This window comes from Tyto alba, unplaced genomic scaffold (genome assembly GCF_018691265.1).
Source record: "Tyto alba isolate M040663 unplaced genomic scaffold, T.alba_DEE_v4.0 Super-Scaffold_2, whole genome shotgun sequence".
Classification (NCBI taxonomy): Eukaryota; Metazoa; Chordata; class Aves; order Strigiformes; family Tytonidae; genus Tyto; species Tyto alba.
In genome coordinates this window covers 76,965,778-76,985,512 of record NW_024881282.1, presented here as the reverse complement: position 1 = coordinate 76,985,512, position 19,735 = coordinate 76,965,778, and the positions used below count along the sequence as shown (strand labels likewise).

Here is a 19,735-nt window from a genome sequence, read left to right as displayed (position 1 = left end):
TAAGTTTATGTGAAACATGTAAGCAGACCTCTCAGAGTTGTTTGGGGTTTTTTAAGCCATTATAAGAAAGCAGTAATAGTGGCAATTTGTCTGGTCATCTGGAAAATCAAGTCTTACCCATGTCTCTCTCCTGTGTTCACAATAAAAATGAAAACTTTTCAAATTATTTAGCCAGATCAATGTCTAATGTGCATGTATGTGTTGGGATTGTGTGGCAAGGGTTTTGGTAGCAGGGGGGCTACAGGGATGGCTCCTCCGAGAAGCTGCTAGAAGGTTCCCCCATGTCTGACAGAGCCAATACCAGCTGCTCCAAGACAGACCCACTGCTGGCCGAGGTCAAGCCCATCAGCAGTGGTGGTAGCACCTCTGGGATAACACATTTAAAAGGGGGGAAAAAAAATTGCACAGCAGCAACTGCAGCTGGAGAGAAGAGTGAGAATATGTGAGAGAAACAACTCTGCAGGCACTACGACCAGTGAAGAAGGAGGAGGAGGAGGTGCTCCAGGTGCTGGAGCAGAGATTCCCGTGAAGACCATGGTGAGGCAGGCTGTGCCCTGCACCCATGGAGGTCCATGGTGGAGCAGATCTCCACCTGCAGCCCGTGGAGGACCCCATGCCGGAGCAGTTAGATGCCCCCAAAGGAGGCTGTGACCCCGTGGGAAGCCTGTGCTGGAGCAGGCTCCTGGCAGGACCTGTGGACCCGTGGAGAGAGGAGCCCACGCTGGAGCAGGTTTGCTGGCAGGACTGGTGACCCCATGGGGGGACCCACGCTGGAGCAGTCTGTTCCTGAAGGACTGTACCCCGTGGAAGGGACCCACGCTGGAGCAGTTTGTGAAGAGCTGCAGCCCATGGGAAGGACTCACGTTGGAGAAGTTCATGGAGGACGGTCTCCTGTGGGAGGGATCCCATGCTGGAGCAGGGGAAAAGTGTGAGGAGTCCTCCCCCTGAAGAGGAAGGAGCAGCAGAGACAGTGCATGATGAACTGACAACAACCCCCATCCCCTGCCCCCCTGTGTCTATGAGGGGGGAGGAGGTAGAGAATTAGGGAGTAAAGTTAAGCCCAGGAAGAAGGGAGAGGTGGAGGGGGAGGTGTTTTTAAGATTTTGTTTTTATTTCTTATTACCCTACTCTGATTTGATTGGTAACAAATGAAAGTAATTTTTTGCCCCAAGTCGAGTCTGTTGTGCCTGTGATCATAACTGGTGGGTGATCTCTCCCCGTCCTTCTCTCAACCCACGAGTCTTTTGTTCTGTTTTCTCTCCCCTGCCCAGCTGAGGAGGGCAATGATAGAGCAGCTTTGGTGGGCACCTGGCATCCAGCCAGGATCAACCCACCCCAACATTTTTCCTAGCTCATAATAAAAATTATGGTACTATATAATAAAACCCACAACTTTATTGTAATAACATATTATGGGAAATTAGATTAATGTAAAAAAACTGTATTGAGAATGAAATGTTAGAAGCCCCTGTTAAAAATACATAAATTCTACCAAAAAGTCTTAAATTTCCAGGGCGCCTGGAAAAAAAGGCAAAGTGAAGATGATATGTTTACTGTGTGTCAAATTAAGCTAAACAGAACTCTCTTTTCCAGGTCACATGAATCAAAGGGATGAATCGGACAAATGGATTAAGGCTGATACACAAAATGGCAAAGTGTGTCTTAAAAGCCAAAGCTGGATCCAGTCTGTCAAGCTGAAGGATTCTTGAAGATGAAATAGGCCAAAGAGATTAAATCACGGAATTGTAAAGGAACACTTCTGTAAAATCATGAAACTTTGTTGATGTATGTTCTTAATATAAGAGAGAAACAATATTAAAAATGAGGGTGTTTTAACCCAAGATTTGCTTGTGACAGTGGCTGGTTCTTAACAGATCCGGTTTACTTTTAGTGCCTTTTAGGAATAACATGATCTTACATATTCAGAATTTGTATAACTTGACCCACTTATCACATCAGTTTAAAAGCTGGTAACTTTCAAACAAAAGTTTGGAGTCATCATTTAAAAATAAAAAGCATTTTCAACATCTCATGTGAAAATACGAAAATTTACTTTCAAGATGGCATGTTCCGCAAACTGTTTTATATTTTTTAATGTCTCAGTACTGTGAGAATTCTACTGGTTTATGCAAAATGCAGAGAATTCTCTTCAACCAAATTATTTGTATTGTGTGTAGGATAAAACCACTTTCAGAACTGCACTTCTTATTTGGTCTTCTCGTTCAGTGTTTGATCCCTAAGCAATTTCTGCCTTGTCAATGGGTATTGTATGTGTAGAACGACTTCCATGAAATAACAGAACTTGCTGCGTGTTGTCCTGAATCACTTGTTTGTGGTTAGAAAGAGGAACTCTAGCTATGTCTACCACTGTTCCTCTGCAATGAAAAGCTTTTAAAATAATTACTCAGAAGTGCAGTGGATCTGGCTGATTTAATGGAAGAACACACCACCAGCTGGACTTCAGATAAGAGTCCACATGAATCTTATCCTGAAGTAAAAGCTGCCAAAGAATGGAAGTACTGGCCTAATACATAAGATACGTAATCTGTTTATTTGCTACATTTCCAGTGCCTTGATTTACTGTCAGCTTTGCATGACAGGACTGTCAGCAATTTGGGGCAGAGAGGCAGAGGCGGGGGATGAGGGAGGTATCTGTGCCCTGCACAAGGGTATATATGATTTTTATGGAGAATTTTGTGTTACCGTAATGAAAACAGTAAAATAAATGGAGCTTTTAAAAGCCTTTCCATACACATACATGGCACCTTATAAAAGAAGCACTGAAATTTGTGTTTTAAAACTGCAATGTAAGAATTCCTGCCAACTGAGTGGATGGAGAGTAGCAAAGAAGAGTTCAGAGTGTCAGCTCAGATTTCAAGTTGTGTATTTGTGTGTATGGACTTTAGATCATAATGGTACATTATGAACTGAACTTCTTTCCCCCAGGATTCCCCAAAAGGTATAATTGCCCCTGGCTAATGGGCCTCAGTAGTCAAGGGCAACATTTTTAGTATCGTTCAGGATGGTTAAAACCTCCACATTGTTTGCTGTTGTGTGTATTGTTTGTTTGGATGAGGTGGGCACTGATATGTATGGCAAATTTTATTATTTTTAATATAAACACTAATATATAAAACAATACTAATATTATTACTTAAAGCAATATTATATTACTTGTTATTAGTAATTATTGTTATACTACTTTTAAGATATACAAAATAAAGAAATGTGTAATGGTTTTAGATTTCCTGAAAAAGTTTTGAAACTAATGATTTCTGTGCACTGCTGTAGACAAAGTGAAAGAATCACCTCTAAATTCACACTCAACTGAAAAAGAAAAACAGTGTAGTCAGTATTTCACAAAACTGAGTCCATTTAATGGTTCCATTTTTCACCTGGAATTCAAAGCCTGTCGGCCTCCATGATTAAGGTTGTGCTTTTTGGGACTGCAGCATCAGCAATTTAAGAGAGAACATAGTAAGAAAACATGTTATTTCTTCCACATTCAATAGAAAGCAACCTAACTCATTCCTATGCTAAAACTAGCTGGAGTTAAACATTAGGATTGTTAGTTACTTGCTTAGAAAAGTTTAAATAAGCCATCAGAAAAATTGTGCCACCACTAAAGCTACTCTGATAATAGTCTTTCTAAGCTAATGAATGTTGAGACCAGCTAGAACTTTATCATAAAGGTCAAGAACGAGCTGAAGAAAGACAAATCTTTGGGAGTTTCTCAAAAGCATTTGAGTAATGTCTTGTTCTGCTATAATGAGGTGAAATTTTATATTTTTCTCTAGACAAGGAAAGATTAGTGGGTTATTAGTAATGAGGATTTGAATGGCAAATCCTATGTGTGATCATTTGTTTTGTCCATCTGATGAGAAGACATGTTCTTGTAACTGGAGAAAACTTTAACACTTTTCTCATTTGTGCTCCTTCTCATTTGATTCTGTCAGCCACCAGCCAGCCCACAGTTCAGATTTGCACACGTAAACGTCAGCTCGCTTAGAGGGTTGAACTCCGCCTGAGAGGCTTTTAGGAGAATTAGGGCTCTGGGTGCACAAGTGAATGTTGAAAAGTCCCTGTGCTTAAACGTGCATGTGCAGCTGTGCATTGAGGAAGTGGCAGTTGCTGCCTAGCCACTGCCCTTCCCTGCTCGAGAGCGCTGCGCTTGATGAGGACCAGCCGCAGCAACCGTCAAGTTCTGTGGGAAGCCAGAGTGTTTATGTCCTGGAGAGGATCTTCATGGCAAACAAGAACCCCAGACACACAGAGATTTATTTATTGCTTTCTCTGCACGGGTCTACAAAAACTTCTCATTATTGAAAGATGAAGACAGCTTGAATCAACATCTGAAAGTTAGCAGTGTTGTTTCAGTGCGGCTGTCTTGCTTGAAGGCATACACGCTCCTGTGAGAAAGATTCGTAATGCTTCCTTACTAATTCAACAAACAGCCTTTTATTAAAGTATGATTAGTTTTAAGTAAAATAATATAGCGTTCTTTTCATGCTCTAGTGAAAAAGCCTTGAACTGTAGAAGATGTTGTACAATTTCTTCATTTTTCACTTTGAGGAATTTGTTTATTCAGGCTCTGATGTGTGTTTTTTGGTGAAGGTGAGTATGTTACCATCGCGGTCATATCCAAGGCAGGAAGGAGGGTCAGCATCATCATGTTCTTGTTTCTCCAATTTGGCTGTGTATTTCAAGACAGCTTGTCTGCAACAAGAGTTAAAAAAAAAAAAAAAAAAAAAGACAAAAATTAAAAATCTGCAGAGGCTGTTTCTACAAAGAACACCAAAAGCTGTTTAATGAGCAAAAGTTCCTTGTTTTAACAACTGAAGCTGTCAATATTGTAAGAGGTGTTGTGAAAACAAAAACAGAAGATAAACAGGCCATAGAGTCACAGACTAAATTAGGTTGGAAGGGGCCTCTGGAAATCATTCAATCCCGGTCTTGCTCTAAATGAGTCCAACTGGACCAAGTGGGTCACGGCTTTGCCAGCTGAGTTCTGAATATTGCTAAGGCTGGAGGCTGCACAGCCTTTTTGGGCTCCTGTTCAAGTTTTTGACCAGCCTCCTGATTAAAGGATCATTTCCTTGTATGTAAACAGAACTTTACATATGCCTCTTGTCCTATCAGTGCACCTTAGAGAACAGTCTGGCCATGTTTTCTGTCTCCTCTAATCACAGTTACAGGCAGCTGCAAGGTCTCCTCCAGCCTGAGCCTTCTCTTGTGACTGAGCAAACCAATTCTCTCAGCTTCTCGTCACTCGCCACGTGCTCCAGCCCTTCGGTGGCCTTGGTGGCCCCTCACCTGCACTTGCCCTGCTGTGGCAGCGTCTGGACTGGGGAGCCTAAGGCACAGATCTTTGGGACTGAGTAGGCGAGGCAATTAGAGTAACAGCGTTGTGTTTTGAAGAAAACATCAAACAAGATAAATAAACCAGTTACATCAAAAGATACCACAGTCTCCAGAGCGATTTTTCACAGCTGTATAGGAAGGCTGGAGCAACCCTGCAGGTCCCTATCTCTATATTTTTTTCTTTGAACAGTCTTTGTCGCACCTCCAAGTATTTTTACGCTTTCCTGGTACACCATCTGCTTTCTTTTTGGCTAACCTCTCCACTTGTAGTTATCTTCTGTCACCCACCCCTTTCTAAAGTGTATTGTTTCTGAAATGAAATTGGATACACACTGGGCAGTGGTACAGAGCCTTACTGCTATCTGCACTGGCCCCGAGCTCGCCCCAAAGCTTCTGCGATAGCTGAGCCAGAAGGGAATGGCTTATGATGTCCAAAACCACCCATGACCCCTCTGATCTCCCTCGGCATTTTGTGCCCACTGCCCCTTTGCAGTGTTAAAACGCAAAAACAACAAACTAGAGCAAAATGACACAGAAATAGGAGAAAATCAGGCCTGCTGAGTGAGACACCCTAAAAAGAAGTTGAAGAGCCGCTCTCTCCTCTCCCTCCTTTCCAGGCAGAATCAGTCCAGCAACTTTCATTCCCTTCCTGAGCCGAAGAAACAGCCCGCCACTTCCAGTCTTTTGAGTACCTCTTTCTTTCTTTCCATCACTTCTGGGACTTGGCTGCCAGCCCGCTCCCGGCCTCCCCCCATCGCTGCCTCTTGCGCTCCAGAAACCTCCCCCGGCCTGAGCGCGCTCGTGTGCTGGCTGGGGAAGAGCCAGCGCTCTGCATCTCCCGTCCTCTTCGGGAGATTCAACCCGAGCTGTGTGCCGCAGCCACAGCAAGGTAGCCTTTCACCCTGCTGGCCAATTTCCTAAATCCTGTAACAGAATATAATATATGGCATCTAGACAATAATAGAAAGAAATCCAAATTAAAGTGGTCTGTCCTCTGCCAGTACTGCTACTACAGTATGTCTTTTTTTTTTTTTTATCCAAAGTGAAAATGCTGAAGATGGTTACAGAAGAGGCGGACACACGCAGCTGTAAGGCTTGCACCGCCACAGCAGGAACGGGGAGGTGGGGAGAGGTGAAAAGGGACAAAATCAGTGAAGCAAGGAGGGCTCCTTTTCAACTGCTGCAGGATATTTTTTTTTCTTTTTAAATCGAACACTGACACACTGTATGAACGACATGAACACAAGGCTGTATCTGTTTTTATATTACAGAGGCCTGTGCCACTGAGGAATGTGTGCACAATTTATAGGAGCTGTAAGTGCTAAGCTATAAAATAAAAATCAACTCATCCAAGTCCAAATTCCTGTTTTTCATGGAAACTGCAATGTATGGTGCCTGTCTGAAGCATGTATAAGGGGAGCTGTTACTATTTTTTTGGAAACTTATGCTGTCCCATGCCTGGAACTACAGTTGATTAGTTTGCCAGAAACAGCCATTCATTAATCATCAACACATGGCAAAATAGATCGTTTATTTAAGATATACTGCACTATGATAGTTCCTGCTTATTTATTTATATAGTGTCTTAAATAAGGACATTGATGAATAAAAGTATTCCAGCAAATAATTAGAATTATCTTTGGCATAGCAAATGTCTCTTGGTATAAGTCAGACAAAAATACTGGCCCAAACACGTGGCTTGAACAGCACTGGAATATATAATTGAATCCTTACCCAAACTTTCAATCCCTTTTACTAAGAGGGGGCAGCTAGGAAATACAGTTCTGCATCACAGCCTGAATCCTGAGCCATTGCAAAATTCAGAAATGTTTGACTGTGTCCATCATACTAAAAAGCAGATGTTTTGAAAAAGACTTTTTGAGATGAGATTACAAAAAACTATCAAGAGGGAAAAGTAATGGAAAATAAAAACTTAACCATGGTAGAACTGTTTATAGTGCAAATGCAGGAGAAATTAAGCCAGAGGCAAGTAGAGGCAGGCAGCTAAGGAGAAGACAAAAAACATCCTGCAAGTGTGCTCCAGGTTAGAAAAAGTTACAAGACTCCATCAAATCTGAAGTATTTGGAGGTCTGTGTCAGCTGCAGTAGTTGTATCATTTTATGGCATCCAGTTCAAGTGCACATGATGGCTGAAACAGCATGCCAGGAGCCTTCATGTTGCTTCTGAAGAGCAATTTACAGTCAGTGAGAAGACAGAACTTGTTGCTTCTTTGGGAGAAAACTTAAGAGTAATTATTAGTCATTTACCAAATCATGTTGGCTGCTTTCATTTCTGATTACGTGTGTTGGACTCCCAAATCCTTCCTGCCGGGAGACCTGAATATTTGGATAATACCTAAGAAATTCTGCTTTTTCAAGAAAACAGAGTTCTTGCAATCTCCTTTCTATCCAACAGCAACGATCAGAAAACACAACAACCAAAAAAAAAAAACAAAAATCAGAATGTTCTCCAAAATGTTAAATGTATTGTAGCCACTAAGACCCAATTTAATTTCTGTTTATAAGGCAAAAGTTGTAATAGTATTTGTTGAGTCACTTGTTAACAGAGTAGTCATGAGCTTAAAAGAAATGTAACTGGTTTCATATTAGTGCAGACAAGAAAGAAGGAAGCATTTAATTTTGCTCTCAAAGAACAGCTTTTGGTGGAACCAAACCATTACAGATGAGATGCAGTTTGGTGAGAGCACGAGGCTGGCTGCAAGGGCTTCTCAAGGCAATGGCAGATTTCCTTTCTCATTTTGCACCCAGAAATGTTGATAGAGCACCACACCTTTCTCAGCACTGCAGCTGACTTTAAATGGTATTTGTGTTTTGAAGTTTAAGGAGAATGTTTTACAGGGAAGAGAAGTGTTTCTCTGAAGATGACAGTGTGTTATTTCTTGTAGGATTAGTCCCCAAGTGAATCACAACTGATACAACCTTTTCCTACAGAAGCCACATTCTGAAAAGTGGTTAGTTAGCTTTCTTTTCCTCTAGTAGAAGAAATCAATTTTATCAGTATCATATACTTCCACAGGTTGATTATCCAGTTTATGGCATTTAGAAACAGGATCAATTGAAAGGTCAATAGCCTATGGATACAGAAATATGCAGCAGGATATCAGGCCACAGAGCTTTTTTTCCCTTCTAACATTTAATAAATCTGGAACCAGACTAGTATGTTGGCAAATATAATCTCGAATGCCATCTGATACTGGAAAGAATTGACAATTTATATGCTCATAACTCTTTCCTGTGAAGCTGCATTGGACTGAAACTTGAAGACCTTGGTGGCTCCATATGTTTTCTATTTCAATCTAACAAAAAAAATTTTAAAAAAATTAAAAAGAATGTGACACAATAGAAGAGATATGCCTCAGTATTTGCAAGGCTCAATCTGTTAAGAGATGTCTTCTAGGACACCATAAATAATGGGGAATTCCTTTGGCAAAATGAAACATACATAATGCATAGATTTTGTAGGGCAACTTTAAACTAAAACCATATTTCTTCTATTGCTTATTTAGAACCTAAGCCACTAGCCTGTTTAGTTCTGCAGCTCAGTGTGATTTTTACATAGATGTCCTCTTCCATCTCCTTAAACAGGGAATGAAACATCTCTGAAATGTAGGTTTCACACCTGCAGAATGTAACCTGAAACCAGCCTTTTCCTCTACATTCTGTGAAAACCTGAATAAGGTTTTAAGGGTTAGTCTGAAAACAGAGAAAGAGGCCCTGTTGTTCATTTTTCTGACAATCTGTTGCTTATTATTCATTACTAAAAACGTACAGGTTGTGAATTAAATACATAGTTTTATAAAAATATATTGTGACATATTAGTGACAGTACTGTCATTTCTTTTGATGTCATTGAAAAGCTACTGCAAGATGACTAACTGTAGAATCATTGCCATATTTTACTGTGATTTTGGTGTAGTTATTGGCAGAAGATAAGTTTTTTATCATCTTTGCAATATCGCCCTTGAACTACAACACAAAAAGATTTTCCTAAATTTTGACACATACAGGATGTGGAATATAACTGAATCTAGCTGTGAAGTCCCTTTTATTTTCTGAGTATCTTTCCATCTAATGACAGTTTTAGAGTCTGACTGAAAAGCACGCTGTTCTTGATGTGGTCAGTCTATTCTGCAGCCTGCCTAGGTCTAGGGAGGCTCTTCAGATTTGTTGGAATGAAGAAGCAAAAAATCTTCAGTGCTGAATTATTCTACATGATCAATGATAGCTTTTGTCCCAGACTGAAATGGCACAGGGTAGGAGTTTCCTATCATTGAACGTATGGTGCAAAGGGTTAGAAACTGAGGCTGGAAAAGAAAAGAACCATCTACTGTCACATACCAGAAAATCAGTCTCAAAAAAGTAAAATCAGCAAAGTTTGACTAGCTCTGAAAATCGTAAAAGGGGCAAAGATAACAATGGGTAGAGATGTATGTCTCATGGTTACTTTTTTGCTTTGCAAAGATCTATAACTCTCCAGGGCTTTCTTTACAGTAAAAATAACTGGTTGGGAAATTCCTTGGATGAGTCAGAAGTGTTTAATTAAGACTTTTGGAGAACCCATAGCATATGGGACTCTGAGGCAGAGGCATAATCCTGGATCATCGTGCAAAGGCTACAATAATGCAAATGGTTTTCTGAAAAGTCATGTCAGCTCTTTGATCATGGCTAGCCTGACATAAATTGGAAGTCGCACAAATTTCTGGTCCTACTACATCTCACTTCTGTGGAAATATGTATGAGCAACCAGAGCCTGAAAGGGATGACACACTGTTTACTGCTCTAAGCAGGGATATGAAGTCCCAGAAAAAACAAGTCAACAACAGTAATCTGAGGGTAAAAGAAAATCCTTTGAGGCTTAATATGAGAAAAACTGTACATCAGAAAGTTATGAGGAGACTAAATATATTTGAAATATCTTTTTTCAGAATGAACAGTGTAGTTAATTTACAATAATTTTTTCAAGTATTACTCTTGCATACCAATCCTTCAAAATACTTTCTGTATCATCATCTATAATAAGTATTTAATTAGAGGTAGAGGTTTTAAGAAGGAAGTTCTGAGATGACATTAAGAAAACTAAGTCAGAGAGAAGAAAATAAAAGTCATGACAGCAGAATTGTTTGTGGTGAGACAGAGGAAAATAAACTAAGAAGGGTTTGGAAAGCATGAAGCACACTGGAAATATCTTTTAAATTATTAAGCATCTGTATCAGTCTTGTGGTCTCTAAAGTGACTATTAAACCCTGGAATGGTTTAGCAGGGAGTGTGTGATCTACAGTGGTCCTGTTAGAGTAGGGTTAGAGCTCTCCTAGTATGGATTGTCTTTATAGAAAATAGTATTATGTATTTCTTACTCTTACAAAGTTTGATTAAGTTACATGCTCAGATAGATCAACCATGCTTAAACTTCAGTTCTTTTCTAGTTTCAGTCCCTTCAGCCACTGTGCAGTTCTAGATGCTGTGATGTTCTTAACCGCCATGGAAGGGTGACAGACATTGAAGCCGCATCTTTGAGACCCACAGATGGAAACTCAGCTCTAAACTCAGGTCTCCCAGTTTTCAAGAAGGGTAAGGAGGAAGACCCTGGTAATTACAGGCCTGTCAGTCTCACTTCAGTGCCTGGTAAAATTATGGAGCAGGTTATACTGGAGCTTATTGAAAAGCACTTGAGAGACAACACGGTCATTTGTCATAGCTAGCACAGGTTCATGAGGGGAAAGTCCCACTTAACCACTTTAATTCCCTTTTATGACAAGGTCACCCACCTAGTCAACTAAGGGAAACCAGTAGTTGTGGTGGGTTTGGATTTTAGCAAAGATTTTCATACTGTGTCTCACAGTATCCTTCTAGATAAACTGTCTAGCACAAAGCTAGACAAGTCCATATGTTGAGTGAGCAATTGGCTGACAGGCTGGCCTCAGTGTTACAGTAAATGGGGTTGCATCAGGTTGGTGGCCAGTCACCAGTGGGGTTCCCCAGGGCTCAATTTTAGAGCAAGTGCTTTTCAATGTTTTTATAAATGAGCTAGAAGCAGGAATTGAATGTACCTTAAGCAAGTTTTCCAATAATACTAAACTAGAAGCAAATGTGGAATCCCACAAGGAAGCCTTACAGAGAGATCTGGATAGACTAGAGAGCTGGGTAATCACTAGCTGTATGAAACATAACAGCAAGTGCCAGATTCTTCACCTGGGATGGGGTAATCCTGGTTATACATACAAATTGGGGGATGAGAGCCTGGAGAGAAGCCCCAGTGAAGAAGGTCTGGGGGTCTGGGATGATGGGAAGTTGAATATGAGTCAACAGTGTGCCCCGGCAGCCAAAAGAGCCAACTGTGTCCTGGGGTTCATCAAGCACAGGATAGCAAACCAGGCAAGGGGGGTGATTGTCCCACTCTACACTGCACTGGTGTGACCTTACATCAGACACTGTGTGCAGCTTTGGGTGCCTCAATGTAGGAAGGACATAAAACAATTAGAGTGTGTCCAGAGGAAGGTGACAAGGATGGTGAAAGCTCTCAGGGGCAAGATTTATGAGGAGCTGCCAAGGTCACTTGGCTTGTCCAGCTTGAAGAAGAGAAGGCTGAGGGGTGACCTCATCGCAGTCTACAGCTTCCTCAAGGTGAGCAGGGGAGGGGAAGGTACCGATCTCCTCTCTCTGGTGACCAGTGACAGGACACAAGAAAATGAAATGAAGCTGCGTCAGGGGAAGTTCAGATTGGACATTAGGAAAAGGTTCTTCACCAAGAAGGTGGTCGGTCACTGGAACAGGCTCCCCAGGGACATGGTCATGGCATCAAGCCTGTCAGAGTTCAGTGAAGGTCTGGACAATGCTCTTAGTCATATGGCTTAGGTAGTCCTGCAAGGAGCAGGGAGTTGGACTTGATGATCCTTATGGTCCCTTCCATCTTGAGATATTTTATGATTCTATGTTTCTAAACATGGCCAGAACTGACTGGCTTTTAAATATCATGGGGAATCAGGAGACTCAGTCCATTTACACCAGTGGGGAAGTTGGATTACACTGTGGTAAATGACCTATTTTTTCCAAATGTAGATACATAACAAATTGTTTCACTTGTACTTCATGAAAGCATGCTTATGATACCTTGACTCATTCATTGTAACCACGCTGCATTTTGAGCACAGGCCCACATCTACTTCTGTCATATACTGACATTCAGTCATTGGGAAACAGGCTCCCACAAACCCTCAGCGTGAGCTCAAGTACATAGTGTGATAGCTGAGAGCATGAGGCCCAGTCTGCTTTTCTCCATCATGTTCCTGTGTGCCCTTGCAGTAATACCCTGTGCCTGCAGGATCTTCCCTAAGAGGATGTTGTCTGCCATAAAGATAGATGAGGTCCCTACTTCTCTTCACTCCTGGCTAGCACAAGAATATAGCCACAGGAATCCTAAGGTAGCAATGTGGACACTGCTTAGATAAAGGAGCAAGACGGCTCAAGCCAGATACCTGGAATTGCACTATGATGCCAATGAAGAAAAAAACCTCATGTTTTGGGGTTTACAACCAGCTCTGAATTAAGATTAGGAAATATCCTCTTACTTGGTAATATTTCTACAGTACAGCATCTTGAGAATCTGGAGTTGCTTACAACCTTTCCAAAGATATTTCAGTGCTTTGTCAGTGAGATGAATGCAACCTGAGACATCCAAGAAGTGGAGATAATGGCAGGCTGCAGCCAAGTACTGGATACAGGTATCAGTCATCTGTAAACAAAGCAACAAGACATGTAGAAGTTAGATGATTCTTGAATAGTTGAAAGAAAAAAACACAAAGCACAATTTTAGTGTGTGATTTGTGGGAAAAGTATGTTTTAAAATACTTTGTGGAAGTAAAGTTTCTGGCACAGGAGGATCCGAATATCTGCAAGAGGCTCCACAGGAACTGCCATTTAAATATCAAGAGCATATTAGGTATTAGTTAACTGTGATTCCAGTATAGTCTAAACTATTGTGGGATTTTTTTCAGAATGGTTTAACTTTCCCAACCTCATAATTTTGCATGTAGCACATATAAGTCTTTAGCCTTACTTGCTATTGCATTGTTCTCACTAAACTATTAGGCTGCACTTACAGTTTACTTATATCAGTTTTGTATCTCAGTTGCCTGTTACAAATGAATGTCTCACACCAAGACCTTTTTAATAGTATAGTTGTTTTTCTTCAGCTCTGAAGCAGGTCTGCTTAGTTTTACTTCACAATTCCATTTTTCTAAACTGATGTTCAATGCTAGAAGTCACATTTGAGAAAAACATGAGACATAGAGTCTTCATGGTATGTAAGGAGTCATGCAAGGTACTCAATTGCTTCATTGACCTCAACGGGAACAGTCAAGAATACATTATGCACATACTTTAATTACCTTGTTCAGTCAGGACCAAAAATCAAGAGGGGACATACTAAAGATCTTTCAGAGATACTTGATTAAAATCAGTGGAGTGATGGTGGAAAGAGACATGAGGGTTTCACTTGCATTAAACAGCCAATAGCATGACAATCTAAAAGGGACAGGGAGGCAAGATGAAGCTGGGACCTTGGGTTGTGAAACAGAAAATTAGCACACTATGTCATGATACAGTCCTCCTGGAATATAGAGGTAGTGCTGTGCTTTGCTTATTCCAGATTTAGCTATATGCTCAATATTAAGATCTGCAATAGATTAATAACTAGATTAAAAGATTAATAACTAGATTAACATCCCTATTGAAATAAAAAGTTGCTGACTCTGAAGTCAATAACCGATATCAGATGCATTTAAAGGAAAAGTACGTTCATCATAGACTCACTCTCCCTTTAGAGGACTGAATTATAGAATTCGAGTCCATCAAACCGTGTCTTCAGAACTTTGCTATTCAAATAGCTGACTCATTTAACCAGAGATTTATTTTAAATTCATTCTGTATTTTTTCATGTGTAGGATGTTTCCTACAGCAACTTCATTTTTTTCCTATGAAATAAGAATTACTCTTGAATCAGGCTCATTCCTTGAGCAAGGCACAGAACTGCATTGCTGAATATTTTATAGTGTTAGCACTGTACCTATCCTAGGAGTACAGAAACATGACAGGGAGGCTGCTCCCTGTACTTTCACTGAAGCCAGTGGAGTTTGTTCAGACAATTAATTTGCCCCAGTAGATATGATTAAAGTTATAAACTATTCTAATTTTAGAGTAACCTGCATAGCACAAGCCAAAACATTCTTAATGGACATGTATTTCTATATTGATTTTTTCCCATGTTCTCCTGCTATGATTTTTTTTTTTTTTAAATATTATTTAGCTGATGCTGCAGGACATGACTGTCAGACATATTAACATATATCCTTTGGAATAGGTGCATTCTTACTTTAATCTCCTGGCCATTTTTAAACAGTCTCTGAGTGGAAAATATTTTCTTCTTTAGCAGCTGTATCCCCTTAACTTACACAAGAGATTGCCAAAGGATTTGAAAGACTCGTTAGTTTTAACATTCACAGGTGTACCTATCTCATTTTACAGAGTTGCAAGCTGGATTTAAGTCAAAAAAAGTCTTGTAAACTTATGTGTCGGTTTATTTGGAAGAGTCTTGATGTTCTTTTCTGAAATAGTAGGGTATTAGCAGTTAACAGATTGGCTTTATAACTGTTTAAAGAAAAGATACCATCTAGGAACAAAGCATTGGAAGGAGATTACTGGGTCACTGAGTCTCCCTGTTCCCATTTGCAGGAACCACAAAACTGACCCAGTTCATTCCCTTACCAAAAGCCATCCTAACATCTCTCAATACTTTGCTCCCGTCTCCCTTCCCAGGATGTTCTTTTACAATTCACTGATCTGATAATCAAAACTCTCCCAATTTCCAGCCTAAATATATTTACTGCCATTTCTTAGGTTTGGCATGCTTTGGTTTGGTTTCCTGTGTTAGGATACAGGGTGTAGTGGAAAGCATGGCACAGAAGTGATTGCAACACGACCTAACTTCAACTACTTTGGGAAGATCTCAATGCACAACTTCTATTATCACTGTTATTATGGAAAAATAGCTTAATATCAATCTAAAAGCAAAGGATACAGGAGATTGAGACCCATGTATATAATAATTAATGGTGTACAGTAGGTATCTGTAAGATTTAAACCAAGGGCTATTGTAAGATACAGAGCAACTTCCTTGGCCTACCAGATCTAACACAGCCTGTGGGGTTTGGGCTAGAAGCTGAGAAACTTATGGACTTTTGGAAGGCAAACAGATCAATCAAAATATCTATAATTTAGGGCTGGCTAATTAGACAGCCAAGTCATCTCAAACTAGTTGGCCAGGAGGCTGTGTTCAGCCACTGCAGTGAGTAAGAGGACGAGGACTGTGTGGAGGGTTGAAAGGACAGTCAAGGGTTACGGGGATGGGTGTTGGAGAGGAGGAATGCAGGGACAATCGATGGCTGCAGACCTATTGTGGGAGGAACCAGGACATAGGCACTTCAGTAGGAAAAAAGGGGGAAACTGGTTTAATGAGTATGGTGAATTTTTAAAGGATAGTTCAAGAAGAATTTCTCCAAAAGTAGTAATAAATGTGGTCTATTCACACTTGATAGTGATGGAAGCAACATGACAACAACTTTTTTCATTAAATTAAAAAGAAAAATTAAATCAGCATTTTAAGAATTGCATTTGAATGCTTATTCCAAAATGCAGCAAGTATTTGCTTTCGCTGTTAAATAAAATAATTAAAAGCACAGAAAGAATTAAATGCACAAAAGCCAGAGGTATTAAGTCAGAAAGTATAGGAAAGAAGACTTAAACCTTCATAACAGCAATAATTTCAAAAAGGAACACACTTTCTGATACAAGATAATTGAGATACAAGACTTGAATCAAAAAGAAATGATACAGAAAATATAGGAAGCAAACATGCTATAGTATAAACTCATGGTAAAGAGGAACTAAGTTTCAATATAGGTGAATCTTAATCTAAATAAATTAATAGCTGGACATAATTGTATTTTTTTCAGATATCTAGACATTCTGAATGAAAATTAGTTGAGCAGCTTTCCTGAAGAGATGTTAGTTAATTGAATATGACTGCAACTGCACTTGGATTTACTAGTAATAAATACCTACTAAACATAATACACAAAAGTCACCAAAGCACACTGGTGACAGTGGGAATCACTAGAAAAACGATCACATTAACTTGGATAGTTAGGGAATATTCATGCAGCACTCGGATGACTATTATTCTGAGTTTCCTTCTAGTAGTCAGCAGAGAGATGGGGCTTCTCAAAGAACTGAGGAAAGGTTCCCCGGCTGATGCTTTGTAGGAACACTTCTCTCCACTGACTATAAAAAAACAACCTAAGACTCCCTTCCATAGGAGTAAATTATCCATATAATTTTATTTTCTGAAGGACTTAGTTTCTCAGGCTCAGAATCTTCAAAATAATTAAGCACGAATTTACATCTCTGAGTTCATTAGCTTTTAGGCACTACTGCTATTTTCACAGAGGCCACTGCCCTGTCATGTAAAGCCACAGGTATAAAGTTCTCATGCCCCAGTTTATGCTTTATCTGGGCTCAGAAACAGTACTGGAGAAAATAAAGCATGAAAATACCAAGAGTTATTAAAACAAAGACACCACCCTTCGGAAGCACCCAAAACACCAGAAGCTGAGAGAGTATTTGCAGGAAATATCACTAAAAGCCATTCTCTCTTCACCCTTCCCTAGACATCAACCCCTGGAGAGACACTTTTACCTGATACAGCACAGACACCTTCATGTTGTAACCAAAATTAGAAGAATGCCAAACACTGCCAAGAGCCAAGCCTCAGAACTTCAAACTCATGGACAGTCAGCTAAACTTAAGCTCTGATTTCTAAATTAGTTTAGTACATTGTAGACTTGTGACAAGACACAGATGCCAGCAGGTCACAATTCTGAATTAAATACTAAGTACTTCCTTGCAATAGCAAACCCAGAACTATTGCCCCATTTCTTCTACACACCTTCGGGCAACCTGCTATGCTGACAGATGTCAGTCCATGGCAGTAAAATGCCATTGTTTTCACAGCTTCATCTGTCAGCTGAGGGCAGTAAGAGACATGGCAGTGTTCCAGGTATTTTGTGCCCTTGCAGAACTCCTGAAAGAGCAACAAACAAACCAGTCATTCTTAGGTGACATGCTTACTCTTTAGGATACATTTACATCAATCCTTTGATCCACTTCAGGCACTGCAGTTTTCTAGGTAGCCTTTATTAGTAGTGAAGTCATTCAGGCGTTGGCTATGAATGTCACTAGGAAAAGAAGAGATTCATTAGGAGTCTCTTTTCTGTTGCTTATATATTGTACTATGTGTTCATTAGACTAACATTCATATAAGTTCCACTGTATATATTAAGTTGAATTTGGATTCTTTAAACTGAGCACAACCCAGAACCTAAAGGTTTGTGCTTAAAGGACCGGTGCCAAATACATTTACTCTTCTACTCTCTGCAAATGCCCATTTTTGTGTATATTAACTTTTCTCTTCTGTTTTGTAAAAACAAACAAAGAACTGTGTTGGTATAAATTACATTATTTTCTTGGAAAAGAAAGGGTAAGAATCTCAGGACTATCACTCAGGAGTTCTGGGTTCTAATTTCCTCTGTGGAGTTTAGGCCAGTTAACTGTGACTGAAATGCCATGAAATTCCTACTGTGATACCCATTGACTAAAATGTCTATCCTCATTTTTAGAATGAATAAGCACCTGAGGATCCTACTGACTTCAATTCCAGCACCTTTGTAACTGAGGTATTGGCTTTTTTGTACACCCTGTAAAACAGATCATTTTGAAAAATAACAAAGCAAACCGTTCAGTGATCTTTCCCAGCTTATAAATTGGAGTGGAGATAACTTCACACATTAGAAAATTGCAAGAGCTGTTTACAAAACATTTCGGTGACCTGTAGATGGCAGGTAATAAATAGGTTTAAGATAGTATTATTATTATTACTATTATTACTACTATTACTATTAAGACATTTCAGCTTCTACATGAGTTCTTTATTTTTTACATGAATACCTTTTCCATGTTCTCTTCTACAAGGTGAATTGAAAAGACCAAAGGGACAATTTGACCACCTCAATGTGTTCATGTATCTTTCATCTTACATTTGATATTTGCACCTCTGACAGGTGATTATATGAATGAAAATTTTTGGCAAAAAGCACGTTAATGTAAATAAATAGCATCATGCTTCTCATGAAACATGGGTAGTTACAACTTTGTCATAGTATGCACATTTATTGTTTGGAATGAAACTCCTATGAAAGGCCACAAAAATTCATAAAATATATTTTTCTCCTTTGCACTCTGAAACTTTGTTTACCTTTTGGCCTCAATATTTTCCAACATAAAAAATATTCACTTCTAGACCTACAAAGAGAGGGAGAAGGAAGACCATCATTTGTGTTTGTGGAAACCTTCTCTTGAGGAGCCTGCAGATTTGTTAACTCAAAAACCAAACAACCTAAAATCCTATTTCTTCACCTAATGGTGACATGACATGAGCACCACAGAACATTCTGCGGCTCAAGCAAAGCTTTAGGTTCAGTGAAAATGTCTCCTCTTCTGTGATGTCCAGTCTAAAACCATGGTGAGATGCCTTAAATTTGTCACCGAGCTGATCTTCCAGGCCTGCTAAACTTGGCCTAAGGCCAGTATAATTTGCCATTTACTGGAATGGAAATTCTACCTCTATAGGGGAAATCAGGAAATACTTCTGTAGTAGATTGAATAAAAAATATTGGTTGCACGAAGCTTTTAAAAATGTTAAAGAATTAGTCCTGAGGTTAACAAACTAAGGACCACATGGATAAATAACACATGTGGATGCACAAAGAGACACACAAATGCACGTATTCATGCAAAAATAGTATAAATTTATCATTCCAAAAAAATATTCTGTAGTAATCAGACCGTTGCCTTAGGCACATAGCTATTTTTTCCTTACGTAAAACAGGAACTAGGGCACTAACATATGGTCGATCACTAGAAAGTGTTAGCTTTGTTATGACCAAAAATTATGCAATTCTATGTCATTTTTTTTAAGTCTTACCTAAACAGATGCAATGAAATGTATTAAGCCTGACACTTGTTTCATAGACCAGAATTTTAGAACTTGTTGTCTGTATCCTCATGATAGCTTCTTTTTTCTGTCTACCAGTATACCTGTACTTGGGCTTTGGGTTTATGTTTTATTTTACAAAAATATTAAAATGTCAGTATTTTAACTTAGGACTAGTTAGAGTGGACAATTGAGAATTTATATTAATTGGCTTCTGTTCCTTTCCTATTTCAATCTCAGCTCAACAGGCTG

At 39.6% G+C, this 19,735-nt stretch overlaps 2 protein-coding genes across 10 annotated transcripts in view; one reads left to right on the top strand and one right to left on the bottom strand.

Annotated features, from left to right (window-relative positions):
* FAM185A (family with sequence similarity 185 member A) overlaps window positions 1-1,841 on the top strand; it is a 43,966-nt gene extending 42,125 nt beyond the window's left edge. For both annotated transcript variants that reach the window (XM_042792869.1, XM_042792868.1), the window contains one exon: window positions 1,594-1,841. In XM_042792869.1, the coding sequence (XP_042648803.1) occupies window positions 1,594-1,709 (116 nt within the window). In that variant the 3' untranslated portion in view covers window positions 1,710-1,841. The remainder of the gene's footprint in view (window positions 1-1,593) is intronic.
* Window positions 1,842-3,355: 1,514 nt separating this feature from the next.
* Window positions 3,356-19,735, bottom strand: part of FBXL13 (F-box and leucine rich repeat protein 13) — a 94,088-nt gene continuing 77,708 nt past the window's right edge. For 7 of the 8 annotated variants that reach the window (XM_042792862.1, XM_032996303.2, XM_032996306.2 and 4 more), the window contains 3 exons: window positions 17,381-17,515; window positions 12,948-13,111; window positions 3,356-4,716 (listed from right to left, as the gene is read on the bottom strand). In XM_042792862.1, coding sequence (XP_042648796.1) covers window positions 4,581-4,716; window positions 12,948-13,111; window positions 17,381-17,515 — 435 coding nt within the window. In that variant the 3' untranslated portion in view covers window positions 3,356-4,580. The remainder of the gene's footprint in view (window positions 4,717-12,947; window positions 13,112-17,380; window positions 17,516-19,735) is intronic. The other variant, XM_032996307.2, reaches the window with a different exon arrangement.